This window comes from Octopus sinensis, linkage group LG14 (genome assembly GCF_006345805.1).
Source record: "Octopus sinensis linkage group LG14, ASM634580v1, whole genome shotgun sequence".
Taxonomy (NCBI): domain Eukaryota; kingdom Metazoa; phylum Mollusca; class Cephalopoda; order Octopoda; family Octopodidae; genus Octopus; species Octopus sinensis.
Window position 1 is genome coordinate 26,867,682 of NC_043010.1, and position 22,906 is coordinate 26,890,587.

Here is a 22,906-nt window from a genome sequence, read left to right on the forward strand (position 1 = left end):
TTTTGAATTTCTGCCATTTTTGGGTTTCCTGGTATCTGAGTTAGGTAGCAATCAGCCCCTTTTGCTATCATTCCCAGGGCACCTATGACAACAGGTATTGTTTTAGTCTTCAGGTTCCACATTTTGCTGATTTCTATTTCAAGATCTTTATATTTGCTCAGTTTTTGGTAGGTCTTGACAGATACGTTTATATCGAATGGGACAGTCATATCAATGAGGAGGCATGTTCTTTGTCTGAAGTCTTTCAATATGATGTCTGGCCTATTTGCATCTATCTTTCTGTCAGTTTGAATGGTGAAGTTCCAGAGGAGTGAGATGTGGTCATTTTCAAGCACTGGAGGTGGTTTGTGTTCCCACCAGTTTTTTTCATGGGGCAAATTACCCAGTGAATATATTGTGCAGCTCTATCATGCCCGTTGAGATACTTTGTAGGCACTAGAAGACTGCACTTGGAGACAACATGATCAATGGTTTCATTTTGTTATTGACATACACGACATGTTGGGCTACTGCCGTTCTTTAATATGTTGGCCTGGTAGTTTCTTGAGCTGCTGTGATAAACTCTTCTGTTTCAGATTTTAAGCCAGAGGCCATTAGCCATTGATGGGTCAGGGCTTTGTCAACATCTGCATTATTCGCTCTCTTTGGGTATTTGCCATAGAGAGGTTTTTCTTGCCATTTATCATTCAGAATATCTAGGGCCGCAGTTTTAGCACGGGTTTTCATACGCTTAGCTTTTTCTGTGCTTGTTTCTTGTATGTCTAATTCCGAAATTTGTTGTATTCGGAATTCACTTATATATTCCTTTGCCTGTTTTGTTACTGAGTATGACGCTTTCTTGTTTTCATGTTTTGAGACAAGTTTTAACATCCAGTCCTCAGAGTTTTTCAGGTAGGTGTCTAGGCCAATTGTAGCAATCTTCATTGTTATTGCCAGTTGTAAAAGTCCACGGCCTCCCTCTTCAATCCTGTTTCTCGCATTCAGCTCTGTCTTGAGTATTGCTCTTATTCTGCGATAACATTCTCTCCTGATCCTTTCTTTCATCACTGAATGCCTTATTCCGTCCCCTTCAATTACCCCTAGGTACTTGTAGCTCTCTGCTGGGTCTAATTCTTTTATGATATTCTGCTGGTCAAGGTTAATGTTAGATGTTTCTGTCATTTTTCCTTTGATAAAGGTAGCTTTTGCACATTTATCGAGGCCAAATTGCATTCTGATGTCATCACTGAATTGTTTAACAATCGCTAGTAAGCCCTTGAGTTGTTGGTCGTTTTTTGCAAAGAGCTTTAAATCATCCATATAAATGAGATGATTTATATTTTTATCAAACATTTTATATCTGTACTGTGTGTCATTGAGCAATTTTGAGAGAGGCATCAAGGCTAAACAAAAGAGGAGTGGTGATAGTGAGTCACCCTGGAAAATGCCACATGAAATTTTTACATCACCAGCATTCGGAGATTCATTGTCACTGTTCAAAGTTAGTGTGGTTCTCCATGATCTCATACTTACAGACAAAAAGTTTCGCAGAGTAGGCGCTATTTTATACATTTCCAGGCATTTCTTTATCCAGCTATGTGGTAGGCTATCAAAAGCCTTTTTATAGTCTATCCAGGCTATTGATAAGTTTTTGTGTCGTTTGTGACAATCTTCTAAGATCATCTTATTGATGAGTAGTTGATCTTTACAACCATAGGATCCATGTTTACATCCTTTCTATTCATTAGGGAATATGCTGCTGTCTATTAAAAAAACTATAGGTATATTCCGTCAGGACAGATGTTAGCGTTTTATACAAAGTTGTTAAGCAGGTTATGGATCTATAGTTTTTGGGTTCATTTGTTTCTTCACTTTTTGGAAGCAGGAATGTTAACCCATTAACTAGCCAAGGAGGCATCCTACTAGAGTGTTGCAAAACATCATTATAAAGGTCTGTTAGCAGTTCGTGGCTCTCTGGGAAGGCATTCAACCAGAAGTTAGGAATTTTATCCTTTCCTGGAGACTTCCATTTGCTTGACCTCCTGAGAGCAGATCTTATATCTTTTACCTTGACACCCTCCCACTTTTGTTCTTCTAAGGAGTCCAGTTCTGTAGATATTCTATCAATCCAGGGGTCCTTTTCGTTGTGTGTTTTTTCTTCTGCCCAAATTTTATTCCCAAATCCCTGCACTTCTTCATTTGATGGTAAAGACTTTACAGTAACTGGTGTTTTTCCTATCTTCCTGTAAAAATTTTTGGGGTTATTTTTGAACATGTTGTTGTCTATTATTATTATTATTATCATTATTATTATTATTATTATTATTATTATCATTCAGGTCACTGCCTAGAATTGAACTTGGTTTCTTGGGGTTAGTAGCCCATGCTCTTAACCACTACACCATAATAATAATAATAATAACATCAAAAATTACCTTAGGAATGAGAACTCAGGTTCGAAATTCCCCCACCTGATGAAGGCTGGAGGATATATCAGCTGAAATGTTGTGTTAACAACAAACAAGAAGAGGCCAAATATTCGTCATATGTAAATAATGTAGATTTTGCTCTGTTTGTTGTAATTGTTATAAAATTTACTTTAACTCTTTTGATGCAAACTTGCTTGAGACCACCTTTGGTTCTATGATACAAACTTTCTGCTTTAAATTGGTCATAACCAATTCGCATTATTCTACCAAAATTAATGCTTTTTCATCCACATTGCCTTGAACTAATCAGGCATTATCTTGTAGCTTTGAGATTTTGATGAGGTAGCTGTTAATTTTTAAAACGATATTGTAGGGTTGGTGTGAGAGACTAGATCTGGCCAGTTTGAATATAAAACAGGCAGAATACTTTTGGCCGGATAAGGCTGGTTTAAATGCTAAAGGGTTAAGCAAAACCATTCACCAACATTTCATATTAATCTATGCACCAAACACCACTTTGATAACAACAAAGTTATTTTATTAAATTCTTTATAATTTTCCAAATTAGTGAAACAAATGCCATGTATTTTAATAAAAATATGTTAACAAAAGAGTTAAAGTGATCTAAATTAGAACACTGCATCAAGATTTCATGTTAATCTATCTTCCAGACACCATTTTGATAACGACAAAGTTATTTTGCTAAATTCTTTGTTATTTTCAAATTTATTGAAACAAATGCAGTGAATTTCAACAAAAGGATTAAACAGTTCTTGACAAATATTTCTTTCTCTTACACTTAAATTCTTATAATTCTCTATAAATGTGGAGATTTTCGTAAAAAACAATTCTTAAGATCTGAATTATCAACAGCTTAAACGATGTACATAGTTTATTCTCCTCTTTCACAAGACGTAATTAAGAGCAGATATGTTTAAATGCAAACAGTCTGGAGTCAGTGTGAAACCAGGCACACCTGCTAAATGACTTCAGGTCACTGAATCAAGATGTGGATAGCCATCAGTAATTTGAATACAGACTTTTTCTTCCCGAGACAAGCCCTTTTCAACTTCTTCAAGTTCTAATCAAAGCAGAAAGAAGAGGGTTCCAACCAGAAAATGTTATGAAAACTGAATGACAATAACAACATGGGGACATGGCTTAAAAGGCTGATCTTACCTTTGCCATTTGTAGGTTGATAGTAAGAACTAAGAAAAGGCATCTCTATTAGGTGTGTGTGTTGGGTGGGGGGTCAGGGTGTTCTGGGAGGGAGAGGGTTGCACTTCAAATCATTCCATGTTGCTACCCACCCTAATTCAGGGTATTCTTTCTTGTTCATCTTCTAATGTTCTTTATCCTTAGTACTAGAAAAACTGGTGAGGCTGAATGGGTCTCTTGTGAAAATGCTTTCCTATGTAGGATGAAAGAAACTAGAAGAGGGCAATTCTGATGCCTTAGATATGGCAGAGTAATCTGGGACTTTTCATGTGGAGTCCCCCCCCCCCAAAAAAAAAATTACCATAGATGAACTGTTCCATTATCTGGGGTTTCTATTTATTTATTTTTCCATATATAATAAACAGCTGATCTTGTGTTGTTTTCCTTTAAACTCATTCCTAAATATTCCTTTTCTCAGTCGCAATGTTAAAGAAATCCTGCATAGAACAAACAGTAAAAGAGACATGATGCTTCCTTGAAAGATCCTTTTCTTGATTCTAGATCTCCCTGGGTTCTATCTATGTCTTCCAACTCTTCATGTCTTTTTCTCAAAAATTCCAAACATGTTCAAACATTCAGTGATCCATAAATGTGGTCTTTGTTACAGGTCTCTGCATTTCTGAGTTCAAATCCCACCAAAGTCAGCTTTGCATTTATATTTTTGGGGAATTGATGAAGTAAAGTATGAGTGAAGTACAGGGTCAATGATTTTGACAGAACCCCTGCCATTCAAAACTGCTGGACCTGTCCCAAACTTTGAAGCCATTGTTATGATTATTATTTGATTTGGCTCAGGATTGGTCTTATTCCTGGTAGAATTTATGTGGGTTGCAGGTTACTACCTGCAACCTTAGGTATCCACAACCTTTAAATAATCTTTTAAGTGTTCAAAACCCTTCTGATAATCATTCCTGTCCGTAAGAGGCAAACATTCTGTAGAAGCTCTACAGGACATTCCATTCCAATCTCCTTCAACCATTTGTCTATACCATTATTCACAGCCCCTAATATGCCAATTATAACAGGCACAATCTCTACAGATTTCATATTCCAAATTCCTGCAATTTCAGATTATAAGGGACTGTGTCTTTTTTATTTTTTGTCTTCTTCTTCTTCTCCTCCTCCTCCTCCTCATCATCATCATCATTATCATCATCATTATCATAATAATAATAATAATAATAATAATATTATTAATAATAATAACAATAATAATAATAAAGGCTGGCGAGCTGGCAGAAACATTAGCATGCCGGGTGAAATGCTTAGCAGTATTTCGTCTGTCTTTACATTCTGAGTTCAAATTCTGCCAAGGTCGACTTTGGCTTTCATCCATTCAGGGTCGATAAATTAAGTACCAGTTGCATACTGGATTCGATCTAATTGACTAGCTCCCTCCCCCAAAATTTTGGGCCTTGTGCCTAGAGTAGAAAAGAATATTATTATTATTATACATATTTTCAATGTTTTGCAACCCCTTTTATACAACACAGTTTATATTGTACACAAAGGACCTTAAGACCAATAAAGAAAAGATTGTTGTTGTTGCTGTTGTGGCTGCTGCTTGATCAAAATGAACAGCAACCCAAGACACCCCAGCCAAGATCTCTGCTTTGTTTTTTTTTATTTTTTATTTTTCTCTTCAGACATGGTATATCTAGCACTGTGTCATCCAGTGGACCACTCCTTTTGCTTTGAGGTAGCAGGATGTAATTAGAGGGAGATTTAGCTGTTATTTGAAGGAGACTTAATCACTACATAGATATTTCCACATCATGTTGTTGTTCCTTGCTGAACAGGGTATTGATAAAAGAAACCATTATATAAGACAGAAACAGATGAGCAACAGATTAACCTTTTTTCGATACCAAACCACTTGTGCTCATCCATGCTCCTATGATATAAACACTCTTTTTTACTTCTCTACTATTCATATTGTTCCATCAAATATGTAATGCATATTTATTCACATCGTTTTGAATTACATCGTGTTATCGAAAGGTTCCTGAACCAGTTGTGTTTAATAAAAAATAACTTATTTTACTTGTTTACTCTTTCACTTGTTTCAGTCATTTGACTGTGGCCATGCTGGAGCACTGCCTTTAGTCGAGGAAATCGACCCCAGGACTTATTCTTTGTAAGCCTAGTACTTATTCTATCGGTCTCTTTTACCTAACCGCTAAGTTACAGGGACATAAACACACCATCATCGGTTGTCAAGCGATGTTAGAGGAACAAACAAACACACACAAACATATACACACACATACATATACATATATACAATGGGCTTCTTTCAGTTTCCGTCTACCAAATCCACTCACAAGGCTTTTGTTGGCCTGAGGCTATTGTAGAAGACACTTGCCCAAGGTGCCATGCTGTGGGACTGAACCTGGAACCATGTGGTTGGTAAGCAAGCTACTTACCACACAGCCACTCCTGCACCTATTTACCCAAGTTTTAACATCAGCTCCTTCGAAATAGTCACACCTTGCACAGCAATACACTGGTCCCAGTGTTCCTGCCACTTTTGGAATCCAGCATGGAAGTCATTTTCCATAGGCAAGTTGTGGTCCTTCTGTGATACACTCCTGATCTCAACAATGATGTTAAAACGGTGACCTCTGAGCTGCATTTTCATCTTGGAGAAGAGATGCAAATCCACAGTTGCTAGATGTGGTGAATAGGGTGGGTACGGAAGTGATACCATGTTGTTTTTGGTGAGAAACTCACAAGTGAGGAGAGCTTGGTGAAGAACCTAATTCTTTGCACTCTACAGTTCTGGTCGCTTTCACCAAATGTCCTCCCTCAAACATTTCAAAATGTCGCAGAACTCTCGATTGATGGTCTGGCCCTGGGGGAGGAATTCTCGATACACAATATCACATCTCCTGGGATGACGCCAATGGCAGGTCTTCCAGATTGCTAACCGTCTTGCAGGAATGTTCCTCTGCTTTTGAAGCACCTGTGCCACTTGAAACATTATGTACAACCCATTGCCTCATCACCATAAGGTTGCTGAAGCATGCTCATTGTCTCTGTAGCAGATTTCCAAAGTTTAACACAGTTAATATTCCAAATGCCAGCTTAATAACAACAGTTACTTTATACTAAATTCTTTCTTAACTTTCAAAATGGATTGAAATAAGGACAATGTATTTCAACAGAATTATGATATCAAAGAAGTTATTTTTACTAAATTCTTACTCTTTTACTTGTTTCAGTCATTTGACTGTGGCCATGCTGGAGTACCGCCTTTAGTCGAGCAAATCATCCCCCAGGACTTATTCTTTGTAAGCCTTGTACCTATTCTATCAGTCTCTTTTTCCGAACCGCTAAGTTACGGGGATGTAAACATACCACCATCGGTTGTCAGGCGATGTTGGGGGGACAAACACAGATGCACAAACATACACACACACACATACACACATATACTATAGCCTTGGGTTGACCAAAGCCTTGTGAGTGGATTTGGTAGACGGAAACTGATAGAAGCCCATCGTATATATATATATATATATATATATATATATATATATATATATAGCAGAAGATACTTGCCCAAAGTGCTATGCAGTGGGACTGAACCCAGAACCATGTGGCTGGTAAGCAAGCTACTTACCACACAGACACTCCTATGCCTATTCATTAATTGTTAAATAAATTGAAACAAAAAACCATTTTTATTACCATGTTTCTAAGGAAATTCATTAGAAACATGGTAACTAAAAGAGTTGTTTTACTAAATTCTTCATTATTTTCAAAATTAATTGAAACAAATCTAATGAAAAAGCATTCGTTATTGTAATTCTGTTAAAATACACTACGTTTGTCTCAATTAATTTCAAAAATAATGAAGAATTAAATAAAATAATTTTGTTATTATTAAGTGGGTGTTTGGGACATAAGTTTACATGGAATTTTGACAGAAGGTTTTAATTTACATCACTTTTAACCTGGAAATTTGTATTATACAGCCAAGGTTGGACTCAGATTCATTGATATTGAACGGGACAATCAATCAATTTAATTATTTATTTATTTATTTATTCTTTCTTTCATTCTTATTTTTCCTCCCTTTTACAGATAGAAGACACAACTTACATCCGTATTTTTAAGGAGTGTATGTGTGGCTGTATTCGATACTGGAATATGATAAATCTTATCTTGGAAAGCCTCTTCACCCTCAGCATTGAATTAAGCCAAATAGAAGAAAATATTTTCATAAGTAAGTCCACTTTTTTTTCCTTTCCCAAAGAAAAAAAAAGAAAATTGAAAGAAAATTCAATGTGGTGCCCCCCCCCCCATCCGCATCCCAAATGTATCCATACTTTAACAGTTACTCTTTACTCTTTTACTTGTGTCAGCTATTTGACTGTGGTCATGCTGGAGCACTGTCTTTAGTCAAGCTAATCAACCCCAGTACTTATTCTATCGGTTTCTTTTTGCCGAGCCGCTAAGTTACGGGGACGTAAACACACCAGCATTGGTTGTCAGGCGATGTTGGGGGGACAAACACAGACACACGTACATATATATATATGTATATATAATATATATATATATATATATATATATATATATATATACACACACATGTATATATATACATACATATATACGACGGGCTTCTTTTCAGTTTCTGTCTACCAAATCCACTCACAAGGCTTTGGTCGGCCTGAGGTTATAGTAGAAGACACTTGCCCGAGGTGCCATGCAGTGGGACTGAACCTGGAACCATGTGGTTGGTAAGCAAGCTACTTACCACACAGCCACCCCTATGCCTTAATTTTCATTTCTTTTAAGATTAAAACCATCAGAAACAATGAAAGGAGACAGACTAAGCTTTGAACGAAGGAAATTTATCCTAAAGTGCTACAGGAAGTTTGAAAAATGTTGTTAAAGTGCAAAGGCAGTTTAGGAGAGAGTTTCAAACAAATTCACCGAAACGACTTACCATCACTGGAATTAGAGATAAGTCTGAAGCACATGGAACTGTTCAGAATGTCTACAATAAACATTCTGGAAGACTATGAATGTTGATGATGTCCACAAAGCAAAAAAGTCTTACAAGAAATGTTTCACATTATTTACATTATTTACATTTGACGATATTTGTCCTCATCTTGTTTGTTGTTAAAACAACCTTTTGGCTGATACACCCTCCAGCCTTCATCAGATGTCTTGGGGAAATTTTGAGCCTGGGTTCTCATTCCTAAGGTATCTTTCGATGTTGTTGTTGTTACTACTACTACTACTACTATTCAGGTCACTGCCTAGAATTGAACTTGGAATCTTGCAGTCAGTAGCCTATGCTCTTAACCACCACGCCATATGCTTGTAGATGAGAACAAATATCCATCAAATGTAAATAATATACATAATTCCTCACCTCTTAAATATAGAACTGTAAGAAATGTTTTGTCAGACTTCAACTAAATCTATACAGCAAAGTGAGTCATGAGATAAGAATTTCAAAATCAAGATGAGAATTTTTTGAAGTACTCTTATGGGAAAGGTTTGATCGCCATAGAGGCCACTCCGTACACAACTCCTCTATCATCTTTTCAACTCTATCTCTTCCTTTTCCTCAACCCTGTCACTAATTTCTTACCACTTCTCTCTTCCTTACCACACTCACCATTCTCCCCTCTTACCATCTCTCATCTCTCTGCCTACAATCATCACCCATTCTCTGCTCTGATCTCCTTCAGCTATTGGGACCTCTTTTCTTTTAGGCCCTTAGCCTTGCGAGTTATGTGGTGATCCTAACTAGTTCTAGTGGTATGGAAACAAGTACCCAGTACATTCTGTAAAGTATTGGGCATTTGGAAATGTTCACTTTCTACACAACTCTAGACATTAATTCTCTGTGACATAATACAATAAAGTGTTCCCTGATTATCCATTGAGGTTAAACATCTAATTGGAGAACTTGGAATATCCAATGTAGAATTCCAAATATAGAAGTTACTTCTATGCTGAAGTTCTTTGTCTATCTCCTTAACTTCTCGGAAATTTTAGGTATAATTATATTAATGTGTCCATCTTTTGGAGTCTGACAAAACATTTGTGTCCATCTTTTGAAGTCTGACAAAACATTTGATGCTCAGAGAGTGTCACCACTAGAAAACGAATAGCCTGGGCAAAGTTTAGAAAGCTCCTACCCCTACTGGCAACAAAGGGTCTCTCACTCAAAGTGAAAGGTAGATTGTATGATGCATGTGTGCGAACTGCCATACTTCACGGTAGTGAAACATGGGCCGTGACTGCAGAGGACATGCGTAGACTTGAAAGAAATGAAGCTAGCATGATCCGCTGGATGTGTAATGTCAGTGTGAATGCACGACAGAGGGTAAGCACCCTGAGAGAAATGCTGGACATAAGAAGCATCAGATGTGGTGTGCAAGAGCGACGCTTGCGATGGTATGGTCATGTACTGTGGATGGATGAGGAGAGATGTGTGAAGAAGTGCCGCTCCCAAACAGTTGAAGGAATCAGGGGGAGCGGTAGACCCAGGAAGACATGGGATGAGGTAGTCAAGCATGACTTCAGAGCATTGGGCCTCACTGAGGCAATGGCGAAGGACCGAGATCTCTGGAGATGTGCTGTAAATGCAAAGACCCGGGATACTTCCAGCACCAGTTCTGCATAGCCCCTGCCCATTCAAAGTACCTTGGATCCCAGAACATCTCGCTGTGCTTGAGGAGACCTGTTGAGTCAAGTGCATGTACATGAACATCGAAACAAATATTAATGGAAATAGCAGTTGTGATACCTGTGCCGGTGGCACATAAAAAGCACCATCCGAACGTGGCCATTGCCAGCGCCACCTCGACTAGCTTCTGTGCCGGTGGCACGTTAAAAGCACTAACTGATCGTGGGCGATGCCAGATCCCCCTGGCACCTGTGCAGGTGGCACGTAAAAAGCACCCACTACACTCATGGAGTGGTTGGCGTTAGGAAGGGCATCCAGCTGTATAAACACTGCCAGATCAGACTGGAGCCTGGTGCAGCCCCTGGCTTCCCAGACCCCGGTCGAACCATCCAACCCGTGCTAGCGCGGAAAACGGACGTTAAACGATGATAATGATGATGATGATGATCTGTTCTAATTTAATTGAATTCTGTCTTTGTGCAGCTGAAGATTGCTCTACATTTTAAATTGATGTAATGATTGCATTGTTGAATTAAATGGAGTCGCATGAAACAGGATATCCTTGTTGCTTATTTTGATACATACATACATACATACATACATACATACATACATACATGCATGCATGCATGCATGCATGCATGCAGGCATGCATGCATACATACATACATATATATGTATGTATAATGTGATTTTTCTTTCCAATTTCAGCCAACATCTACATCTATTTTCTACTGGTTCTCATGTATGCCTGGACTCTCCAGTATTTTGGCCACCATTTTTTTTTCAACCATGCACACACACTTACATCACACCTGTTTCTTTTACTTTTCACTTACATCTTTCATTTTTTTTTTTCTTTAGTTATTTTGGCAGACTTTCCCCAATATCTTACATCAATAGATCATCCTCTCTTTTCTTTATCAGCATCTCTTCACCCTCCCATCAGCATCTCTTTCAAATATCTACCAATATTTCTCTCTTTCTTTTCAGTTCTCACCTATATCTACATCTTCAAACTGAAGCAATTTACCCTGACCTTTTTTCTGGAAATATTGGACAGTTTAGATCCAATCCATGTCAGCAAGGTAAGGTCCCACAACTATTTCCTTTCGTTTGTTGCAGTCAGTTGGTGAAGAATGACAAGGGAGTGCCTGCAGCTCACTGAGGAAAAAATATTTCAGTGGACTTCATCTTTTCTCTTCTACTTTTTTCAGTCATTAGACTATGGCCATGCTGGAGCAATGCCTTGAAAAATTTTTAGCTGAATGAATCGACCCCAGTACTTATTCTTTTGGAAGCCTGCTCCTTATTCTATTGGTCTCCTTTGCCAAACTGCTAAGTTGTGGGGACATAAATACATTAACATCAGTTGTCAAGCAGTGGTGAGAGACATACATAAACACAAAGGTATACACACACACACACACACTCACACATGCACATATACACATAAACACACACAAACACACATATACACTTGCATACACACACAATGGGTTTCTTTTAGTTTCTGTCTACTTAATCCACTCACAGGGCTTATGTCGACCTAAGTATATAGTAGAGACACTTGCCCAAGGTATCAATGCAGTGGGACTGAACCCAGAACTATTTAGTTGAAAAGCAGACTTCATACCACACAATCACTTGCTTCAAATGAGGCAAAAATGCAAACAAAAACAGTGCAGAAATGTTAAATATGTTTATATTATTCCAGCATGTGACACCATAGAATCTCTATGAAATGAAAGTCAGACATTCTCTATAAATGGTTCCACTTTCCTGTACAATAACAACAACAAATTTGGGAAGCTTTGAATACTGTCATGTGACTGGAAAAGCCGAAACCAATCATTTGTTGAGAGGAAATTAGTTTTCTGTCTGTCTGAATAATCTAACGCCAGTATTGGTTGACCAATATTTCCTCTCCCCAGGAAATGAATATAACATCCTTTCTGGAAACAACATTCTCTGTTGTTGCTTGTTTTTCTCTTGTCTTTTTTTTTTGTTCTCTTTTCATTGGCTGACGATGTAAATATGTATGTATGTGTGTATATGTACTATATATATATTTATGCATGTATATATGCACATATATGTATCAATAGCATGAAACTATTAGTATCTCTTTTGGCTGTGCATTTAATTTTATATATATCATCATCCTCATCATCGTTTAACATCTGCTTTCCATACTAGCATGGGTTGGACGATTTGACTGAGGACTGGCAAACCAGATGGCTGCACCAGGCTCCAATCTGATCTGGCAGAGTTTCTACAGCTGGATGCCCTTCCTAATGCCAACCATTTTAAGAGTGTAGTGGGTGCTTTTACATGCCACCTGCACGAGGGCCAGTCAGGCAATACTGGCAACGGCTATGCTCAAATGGTGCTTTTTATGTGCCACGTGCACAGGATCCAGTCTCAACCTTGCTCGAATGTTTTTTCACGTGCCACCAGCACAAGTGCCAGTAAGGCAATGCAGGTAATGATCACACTTGAATGGTGTTTTTTACTTGCCACCAGCATGGGGGCCAGCTTGTTGCTCTGGCAACGAACACGCTCATATGGCACGATTAGCGCTCCACTAGCACAGATGCCAGTCATCGAATTTGATTTCGATTTCACTTGCCTCAACAGGTCTTCGCAAGCAGAGTTTAGTGTCCAATGAAGGAAAGGTATGCATAAGTGAGATGGTTACACTCCTGGCATAGGCCACGAGGTTATAGTCTCAAAGTCTAATGTCATCTTTGACATATATACACATGCATTTGTGAGTGTGTGTGTGATGAATTTAGTGTACAAATAGGGGTTCATCAGAGCTCTTTCCTTAATCCGCTCCTATTCATCATATTACTCCAGGCCATAACAGAGGAATTCAAAACTGGAAGTCCATCAGAATTACTATATGCTGATGACCTTGCTCTTATTGCAGAATCCGTAGCAGAATTGGAGAAGAAATTCCAGGTATGGAAGCAAAACCTGGAATCAAAGAGCCTTAAAGTTAACCTAGTTAAGACTAAAGTTGCTATTATCAAGAAAGCAGATAAGACTCTAATTCTGTCAGGTAAATGGCCCTGCTCAATTTGTAGGAAAGGAGTGACACATAAGAGATGCAATGGAATCACAGGTAGATTAACAGGTAAGGTTACCTTTGTGTGTGGCAGATGCGCAGGTACAATAAATACTAAGAGCACATGGGACTTTGACTCTCTCAAATGTCCAGGAAGCTCTCTTGGGGTAGTAGAAAGTTTCTGTTACCTAGGTGATCAAATTAGCAATGGGGTGGATGCTCTGAAAGTATTGTTTCTATAATACAAATAGGATGGAGAAAGTTCAGAGAGTTACTACCTGTGCTGGCAACAAATGGACTCTCTCTCTCTCTCTCAGAGTGAAAGGTAGATTGTATGAAGCTTGTGTATGAACAGCTATACTCCATGGTAATAAGACATGAGCTCTGAATGCAGAGGACATGTATAGACTACAGAGAAATGAAGGCACAAAGAGCAAATGTGCATGGTGGTTTGGACATGTAATCTGTATGAATGAAGACAGCTGTATAAAGAAGTGGTGGTCACTTCTGTGGGAGAAGGAGACCTGGGAAGACTGGGATGAAGTGGTGAGGACCAATCTCTGGATGTTGGGGCTCACAAAGGAAATGTCAATGGCCCAAGATGTCTGGCAGTATGAGGTTCTAGTGAAGACCCACCCATGTCAGTGAAACTGAGTTCTAGAAGCATTGTGTTCCACCCAAATGTAAGTGGTGGTAGTAGCGACAACGATGACGATGATGGGAAAAAGTTGGTATGCATTTGCTTAATATGAGTGGAATGTTCTTTTCATTTCTTTCTTTGGATAAGTCGATTAAGGGATTTGCTTGAGATGTCCAGTTCATTGGAAGCCTTCTTTTTTGATTCCTTGGGGACTTGGAGTCAATCTTTGAGTCACAAGCATTTCATTGTCTTCAGTGGTAACATTGACCGGTCGACCACTTTTGTGTGCATTGCAGATTGACCCAGGCTACTCAGATTTGTAACATATTATGTAAACTGTTAATCTTGATAGAGCTGATCTTTGAAATTCTTCTGTCCATTTCTGTCTAGCCATTTCTGCATTTTCTGTTTTCCACTTTCTGTTTCATGATCCACTTTCATTCATTGTTGGTCAAATTTCTAGCCAGATAATAAATACCTGAAATTAGGAATAATCCCTTTAGTGTAGACAGTATTGTCAGCTATTTAACCAACTGACTAATAAAAATGAAATTGAATCTGTGTGTGTGTGTCATTATTGGCATAATAAAGCGCCCAGGGCACAACAAAATTTGTTTCAACGCATAAATTCACATCAAGGATCTTCTAAGCCAAATACAAAAACAAAATCATATAATTCTTACCCTGAAAAGGAAATAGAGAAATGAAAAGAACATTCCACTTGTATTATGCAACTGTACACCTCTTTTCACCACCTCTCTATTATATTGCAACATAAGTGGTTTTGCTTTGTTGTCATTCAATGAGATCTTTGTCAGTTGTCTGTATTTATTAAATATGGTGATCATTAGTCACTGATAAGCATGTGCCTGATAAATTAAAATAGGTTACACCTGTGATTGATTCGGCTTGTATAACGCCCACATCATCATCATCTTAGTGTCTACTTGCATGTGTCAGGTGGAATTTGTTGTGGTTGATTTTCTACAGCTGGATGTCCTTCCTGTCTCTTACCTTCACTAGTTTCCATGCAGGGTTATATGTACTCATAGTTGGACATTGTTTTCCACAGACACCACTTGTATGACAGTGATACTCATTTACAACCATGCTGTGATGTCAAGACAAGAAGACATACAAGCACACACGCATATACACATGCATGCATACATGTATGTGTGTATAAATATATATATATACATATATATATATATATATATATATATATAAAATTTAAATTTAAATAACTATGTTCTCTAACCAGCAAAATTCACTGCAGGGAATTATTTTCTGCAGAATTATTTCCGGTATTTTGGCATGCCAAAACGAAGACTTTTGAAATATAACCCCAAATGTAATTGGTAGAACTATATACATGTTCAATCTCATGCGAACGTTCTGCATATTATATTTTGCTATGACGATCACACTGATGAGTTGCGGACATTCTACGTAAGTGATTACGTAAGTGGTAGCAACGAAACTGGTTTGTGATTAATCTGTATATTTTGTATCTTTTCATTTGTCTTGCTTGCTTACATTCTGGCGTTTGCTAAATTTTGTTGAGATCATTCCTTTCTTAGTGGTAAGACCATAGGGGATTGACTTCTAGCAAATGGATGTCCACTTAGTGGTCATCCCACTTATATATATGTAATATAATATATATATATATATATATATATAGATACAGGTTGCAGTTGGGAAAATATTGCCATTTTATTCTTTTAATTTCGCACATGTGCATTATTTGTTTTTGATTTTGTCAACTACACAGTATGGTAGGGTCAGATGGGCACCGTCTGTAAAAAAAACAGCACCATGACACAATTCACTTTGCCATAAATTTAGAAATTACATGCTGTACAGCTTGGCATTCTTACTGGAAGCTGCAATACAAACAGATAGTGAACGCACAGAACACCTGTAGACTTGCCATCTCCCCAAAACATGTACTGAGAGTGATAACCACATCACCCCTAACATTTGGCCACCTAACTCCCCAGACAGCAACCCCCTTGATTATTATGTGTGGGGCACAGTTGAGTGAGAGACAAAAAAAGACTCCTTGTTATATCAAAGATGAACTGAAGGCAAGGATTATGGCAGCATTCACCAACTTAAACAAGGAGCCTGTCCAGAAGAGTTGCAGAAGATTCCAAAGTCATCTGGAAGCTGTGGTTGAAGCCAATAGTGATTTTATTGAATAAAATTACTCTTTAGTATTTCAAGATATTTTTATGTAATTTTGGTAAATATATCTGTTAAAATGAGATGTCAGTGTTATTTTCATTTTTGCGTGATTTAGACAATTTATTCAGCTCACCCTCGTATATAAAATATAAAATCTGCTTCAACCAATTCTATCTGACCCAGTCAACCATATATGTTTACCAGATCTTTCAGTTTTCATCTTCTGTATCCATTGACACAGCTTTGGTTGGCCCAGGGTTATAGTAAAAGATGCTCGCCCAAGATGCCATGCAGGCGACTGAACCCAGAGCCACATCGTTGGGAAACAAGCTTGTTAACTACATAGACATGCCTTCACCTATATACAGAATGTTTGAGTGTGTGTATGCATGTATTTGTATGTGTGTGTGTGTATGTGTTTGTGTGTATGTATGTGTGTGTGCATGCACACTCACCTCAGCATCACATGACGATTGTAAATGTGTATCTGCATCCTACAAGCAATGATGTTCACTTCCAGTCTTCTGTGAACAACATGTCTGGTGACCCTGAAGGAAATATTAACCTTGCTTGGGAACAGGTGAGGGCTGGTGACAGGAAGGGCACCTGGCCACAGGAAACCTGCCTCGGTGAATTTCATCTGACTTATACAAGCATAGAAAAGTAGGCCTTAAAATGATAATGACGGTGATGATGGTGATGATGATGAGGAGGATGATTATAATGATGGTGATGATGACAATGATGATAATGATGATGACAGTGATGACGATGATGATTATAATGATGATGATAATGACAAAGATAATGAAGCCGACAATGATGATGATGTTGATGATGACAATGATGCTGCTGTTGCTGCTGCTGCTGCTGCTGATGATGATGATGATGATGATGAGGATGAGGGTGATGGTGATGGTGATGGTGATGATGGTGATGATGGTGGTGGTGACGATGACGACGACGATGATGATGATAACAATGATGAAGATGATAATGATGATGGTGATGAAAACAATGATGATGAGGATGATGATGATGATTATCATGATTATAATGATGGGCAGAAAAAAATATTGGATTATACGAACAACTAATCTATTAAACTTTAATCCCCCAATACCTCAACTTGATTTAGCAAAGTATAAAACATGTCAGATATTGGACAATGTTAATAAATGGAGATTCTGTTGGCCACAAATGGACCATATTCCTTCAAACTGTTTGCCATCACGAACAAGTTTTTATGGAATGACTTTTATGTTTTTGGAGAGACCATCCAAGAACTTTATGATATAATTTACTCCAATGCAAAAGCTATCAATCTGAGAGATGACATTTTGAAATTGGTCTTCAAATGGTTACCAAAGCTGAAGGAGGAATAATTCATTCTCAAGGATTCACTGACCATAAATAAAATCTTCCAAGTCTTGGAGGTTACTAAAAGATTCTTTAGTTATTTTTTTTATTTTTTGTTTTTTTTTCTTTATTTCTTCTATGTATAAGTGGCATTAGATGTTTTTTTTTAGTCTGTCATAGCTTTCATGTCAGACTTCACATGGTAGCTTAAATTGATTAAATCATCATCTTCATCATCATCGTCATTACCATCATCATCATCATCATCATCGATAACGTCATTGTTTTCAATGTCATCATCACCAATACCATGTCATCATCATCACCATCATCATCGCTATCATCAACACCACTGATTTCATTATCATCACCATCGTTATCATCACCATTCCGTTTTATGTCTGATTTCCATGATGACATGGCTACGCTGGTATCATGGGTTGGAGAACCATGTCTTCCTTCAAAGTTTTACATTTTTGGCCCGGTTTCTACAGAAGGAAGCCCTTTCTAACATCAATTCCTTTATAGAGTGTACTGGGTGCTTTTCTCCTAGCACCAGCACTACAAAGGTTGCCTTGCCATCAGCAAGCCCAATGTTGTTACTGTTTAAATTGATTATCAAACACTTAGACTGTATAGGGTACTTTTTTGTGGTACCACCACTTTTGGGAGTCACTTTGTAGCTTGCAAAGCAAAATAGAACACCTTGAGAGGAAAAAGAACAGATTTACTGTAAGAATATCGTAATGGAGAGGAGAGAGTAATAGAAGGAAGTGTGTTGGATGGGAGTAGAGACAGAGATGAAGGAAAGAGTAATGTCCAATGGATGTGTGAAGGAGAGATAAGAGAGGTCAAAGTGATAATGATAATGGAGTGGGTTGAGGAGGAGGACCCACTGATGAGATGGGGCAGTTTCATGGCAAATACTGGTGTCGTGTAACTGGTACCTGTAGCAGTGGCATGTAAAAGCACCCATTATACTCTCGGAGTGGTTCGCGTTAGAAAGGGCATCCAGCTATAGAAAACCATGCCAAAATAGACTGGTGTCTGGTGCAGCCCCTCAGCTCACCAGCCCTGGTCTATCCATCCAACCCATGCCAGCATGGACAACAGATGTTAAATGATGATGATGATGATGAGATTAGATCAGTAGCTCTCAACCAGGGTCACATGACCCTTGGGGTTCCATATAAGATTTTCAATTTCTGTCTCCCAAATCCATTTATGAAGCACTTTTACCCCAAGCCTGTAGTCGAAGACAGTTGCCCAAGGTTACACGCAATGGAACTGAACCCACAATCATGTGGATGGGAAGCAAACTTCTCACTGACAAAGCCACACCTGTACCTATAAGTTTATATAATTACAAAGAATGAAGGCCAAAAAATTGCTTAAAGGCAAACATTAAACAAACAATCTGACGTCAAAACTGAAATACGAAAATTGACAACTTAAACCTTTTGATACTAACCCGGCTGAAACCACCTCTGGCTCTGTAGTACAAATGTCTTGTTTTCAAAAGTCCCGAATTAAAATCCTCCACCAAACCCTAGTCACAATTTATGTTCCTAACACTAGCTGAATTTTACTAAAATCTTTGTTATATTTAAAATTAATTGAAAGAAACACAGAGCATCTCAACAGAAATATGGTAACAAAAGGGTTAAAATATATAATAGAGAAACAATTCTTAACCCTTTAGATACCACACTGGCTGAAACCACCACTGGTTCTGTAGTACAAATGTCTTGTTTTCATAAGTCTTGAATCAAAATCTTTCATGAAATCTTAGTCACAATTTATGTTCCTGAAAGCTTGTTATTTTACTAAATTCTTTGTTACATTTAAAATCAATTGAAAGAAACACAGAGCATCTCAACAGAAATATGGTAACAAAAAGGTTAACAGATGAGCTTGTTATTTTTAGCTCCAGGTTATCTTTCAAATGTATTCGACTTGTGACCACCCCATCTTTCTCCTTCCTCACCCTCTGCTTCTACCTCCCAAACATAATTCATCCAGAATTACATCTCCTTTCTTAAAAGTAGGATGTTGATTCAAATGAGATTTATTTTATTCTACACAGATTCACTTATACTCTTTTACTTGTTTCAGTCATTTGACTGTGGCCATGCTGGAGCACTGCCTTTAGTCAAGCAGATCAACCCCGGGACTTATTCTTTGTAAGCTTAGTACTTATTCTATCAGACTCTTTTGCCGAACCGCTAGGTTGCAGGGACATAAACACACCAGTATTGGTTGTCAAGCAATGTTGGGGAGGGGGGAAACACAGACACACAAACATATATATACATGCACACACATACACACATATATATATACATACTAGCAGTATCGCCCGGCGTTGCTCGGGTTGTAAGGGAAATAACTATATAAGCATTTTTAGAGAGTTATAGCCAAAAAGTAGCAAAAAAATGCATTAAAAATTCAAAAAAAATTAAGGTAAATTTTTCTTTAAATCGTTGACACATCGTAGATATTTTTAGAGAGTTACTTCCCTTATATAAAAGCGAAAAAAATGCATTAAAATGGAAAAATATGATGGTAATTTTTTTTTAAATCGTAGACTCATCGTAGACGTGCGCTAACACCCAGAAGGGCTCGTTTGTTATTCTGGGTAACTTTCTGTAAAATTATTAAAATTTTGTTCAAACATCGCTATAGAAAATGGGTCATTAGCTAATATTCAATTGGGTATACAACAAAATTTTACGATAGAATTTGTTATTCTGGGTAACTTTCTGTAAAATTATTAAAATTTTGTTCAAACATCGCTATAGAAAATGGGTTATTAGCTAATATTCAATTGGGTATACAACAAAATTTTACGATAGAATTTGTTATTCTGGGTAACTTTCTGTAAAATTATTAAAATTTTGTTCAAACATCGCTATAGAAAATGGGTTATTAGCTAATATTCAATTGGGTTTACAACAAAATTTTATGATAGAATTTGTTATTCTGGGTAACTTTCTGTAAAATTATTAAAATTTTGTTCAAACATCGCTATAGAAAATGGGTTATTAGCTAATATTCAATTGGGTATACAACAAAATTTTACGATAGAATTTGTTATTCTGGGTAACTTTCTGTAAAATTATTAAAATTTTGTTCAAACATCGCTATAGAAAATGGTTATTAGCTAATATTCAATTGGGTATACAACAAAATTTTACGATAGAATTTGTTATTCTGGGTAACTTTCTGTAAAATTATTAAAATTTTGTTCAAACATCGCTATAGAAAATGGGTTATTAGCTAATATTCAATTGGGTATACAACAAAATTTTACGATAGAATTTGTTATTCTGGGTAACTTTCTGATACCCATAATAATATTTATGGCAAAATAGGCCTTAATTTCATTTAAGGTTGTGGGAAATAACAAACTATCCTTTCTTTCGGTTTGTTTACGTTTAGCGTAATGATTTCAAATAGGCTCATTCGAAAAAGTAAATAGAAATAGTCTAAGGCTTTACTCTTCTGGGAAAGTCTGTGGCTTGGTCCAGTTTCTTCAGAAAACTCACCGAAAGAAACAGTTTTTAGATTTTCACTCCATTCAGGTACCAATTCGTTTTCTTTATCGCTGTCGGATTCACTGTTTTCACTTTAATAGCTGCAAACTTGCAAAGACAAAGGAGGAGAAGGGTGATAGCGTCAGTGAAACAATTCGCTCCCTTTGTGTGTGTGTGCGTTTGCGTGTGGTGTAAACCAAACTAAGAAAAGCATTTGACACACACACCAGAATGTGAGTTTTCTGTAAATTTTGCTTAATTGGAGTTTAAATTTTAAAAACTGGACCTGGCATGACGCGATGCATTGTACTCTTAAAAATGCTAGGTAAATTGTAATTGAAGAAATCCTATATTGTAGATTTGTATAACTCCCAAAGGGTGGCAGATAAAATCTGCCTTTTATAATAAGAGATATACGACGGGCTTCTTTCAGTTTCTGTCTACCAGATCTACTCACAAGGCTTTAGTTGGCCTGAGGCTATAGTAGAAGACACTTGCCCAAGATGCCACACAGTGGGACTGAACCCAGAACCATGTGGTTGGTAAGCAAGTTACTTACCACACAGCCACTCCTGTGCCTGCCCTCATCAACAGCCCTATGATCAAAGAATTTCTACCCATAACCATTCCTGTTTTTTTTTACAAGGATGATATATCCAAGACTGCACTATCAATCCAACATAATTTTTTTTAAAAAGTATCAATAAGATGTGATTTGAGGCAGAAATGGCTGCTGTTTTTAGCAGGACTTGTGACCATTTCAATGCACCCTCATTGATTCTTGTTTTCCTGTTTACTTGTATTTCATCTGGTAATAATTATTTTCATCCCTTTAAGGCAGCAAGCTGTAAGAATCATTACCATTTTTTCTGACTTTACATTCTGAGTTCAAATGCCAGCAGGATCAAATTGGCCTTTCAACCTTTCAGGGTCGATAAAATAAATACCAGTTGAATACTGGGGTCGATGTAAATGACTTACCCCCTCTCACAAATGTTGCCCTTATGGCAAAATTTAAAATTATAATTTTCCTCCCTTTTTCTGCTTTCATCTTTTAAGTTGTCTTCTTCTTTCTGTTGTTCTTGCAGTATCTGGAATTTTTAACCAGCAGGGACCAAATCATCATTCAAATAACTAAAGTCTGCCGACCATTTTATGATGATAAATTTCTCAAAAACAAAGTCATGAAGCCACTTCTTGAGTAAGTCATTCACCTTTTAAGCAATATTTTCAGTAAAGAAACATGATAGTTTTGAGGTTAAGAAGCTGGAATAAGGACCATGTGGCTGCTGGTTCAAACCTTACTAGATCAGTATGTTGAGTTTTTTTTGTTTTCATTTTTTTTTTTTGCCCTAGTGACATTTTAGTGCCAAGGACAAAGAGTGCCTTGGTTTTAGTATGGGTGCATTTGACAGTGCAGAAGTATGTGACCTTATAGGTCTATACAGTTTTGATTCACTCATCAAAAACTTCACATCTTGATTATGAAGGGGCACACAATGGATAGATTGCCACCCTCATGGGTAACATGAATTGATGGCAATAAGAATAACATTTTTGCTACTGTGTGGTAGTCATGGACGGGCAGATGGGTAGGGGTAAAATGGTATTGATGGTGGTGGTAGTGGTGGAAGGAGGAGAAGCAGGAGGAGGAGGAGGAGGAGAAGAAGAAGAAAAAGAAGAAGAAGAAGAAAAAGAAGAAGAACAAGAACAACAACAACACAACAATTGTTTTTCACATGGTCATTGTGATAGTGGTGAAAGTGGTGGCTGAGGAATTGGTGATGCTGTAGAATCTTCTTCATCCAATGCACATGT

The 22,906-nt window shown here is 37.5% G+C and overlaps 1 protein-coding gene across 1 annotated transcript in view; it reads left to right on the forward strand.

Annotated features, from left to right (window-relative positions):
* The window catches only part of LOC115219486 (cilia- and flagella-associated protein 99), a 499,146-nt gene that overhangs the window by 295,362 nt on the left and 180,878 nt on the right, over positions 1 to 22,906 (forward strand). Inside the window, exons 3-5 of the mRNA XM_029789657.2 lie at positions 7,716 to 7,857; positions 11,281 to 11,375; positions 22,177 to 22,289. Of these exons, the coding sequence (XP_029645517.2) occupies positions 7,716 to 7,857; positions 11,281 to 11,375; positions 22,177 to 22,289 (350 nt within the window). The remainder of the gene's footprint in view (positions 1 to 7,715; positions 7,858 to 11,280; positions 11,376 to 22,176; positions 22,290 to 22,906) is intronic.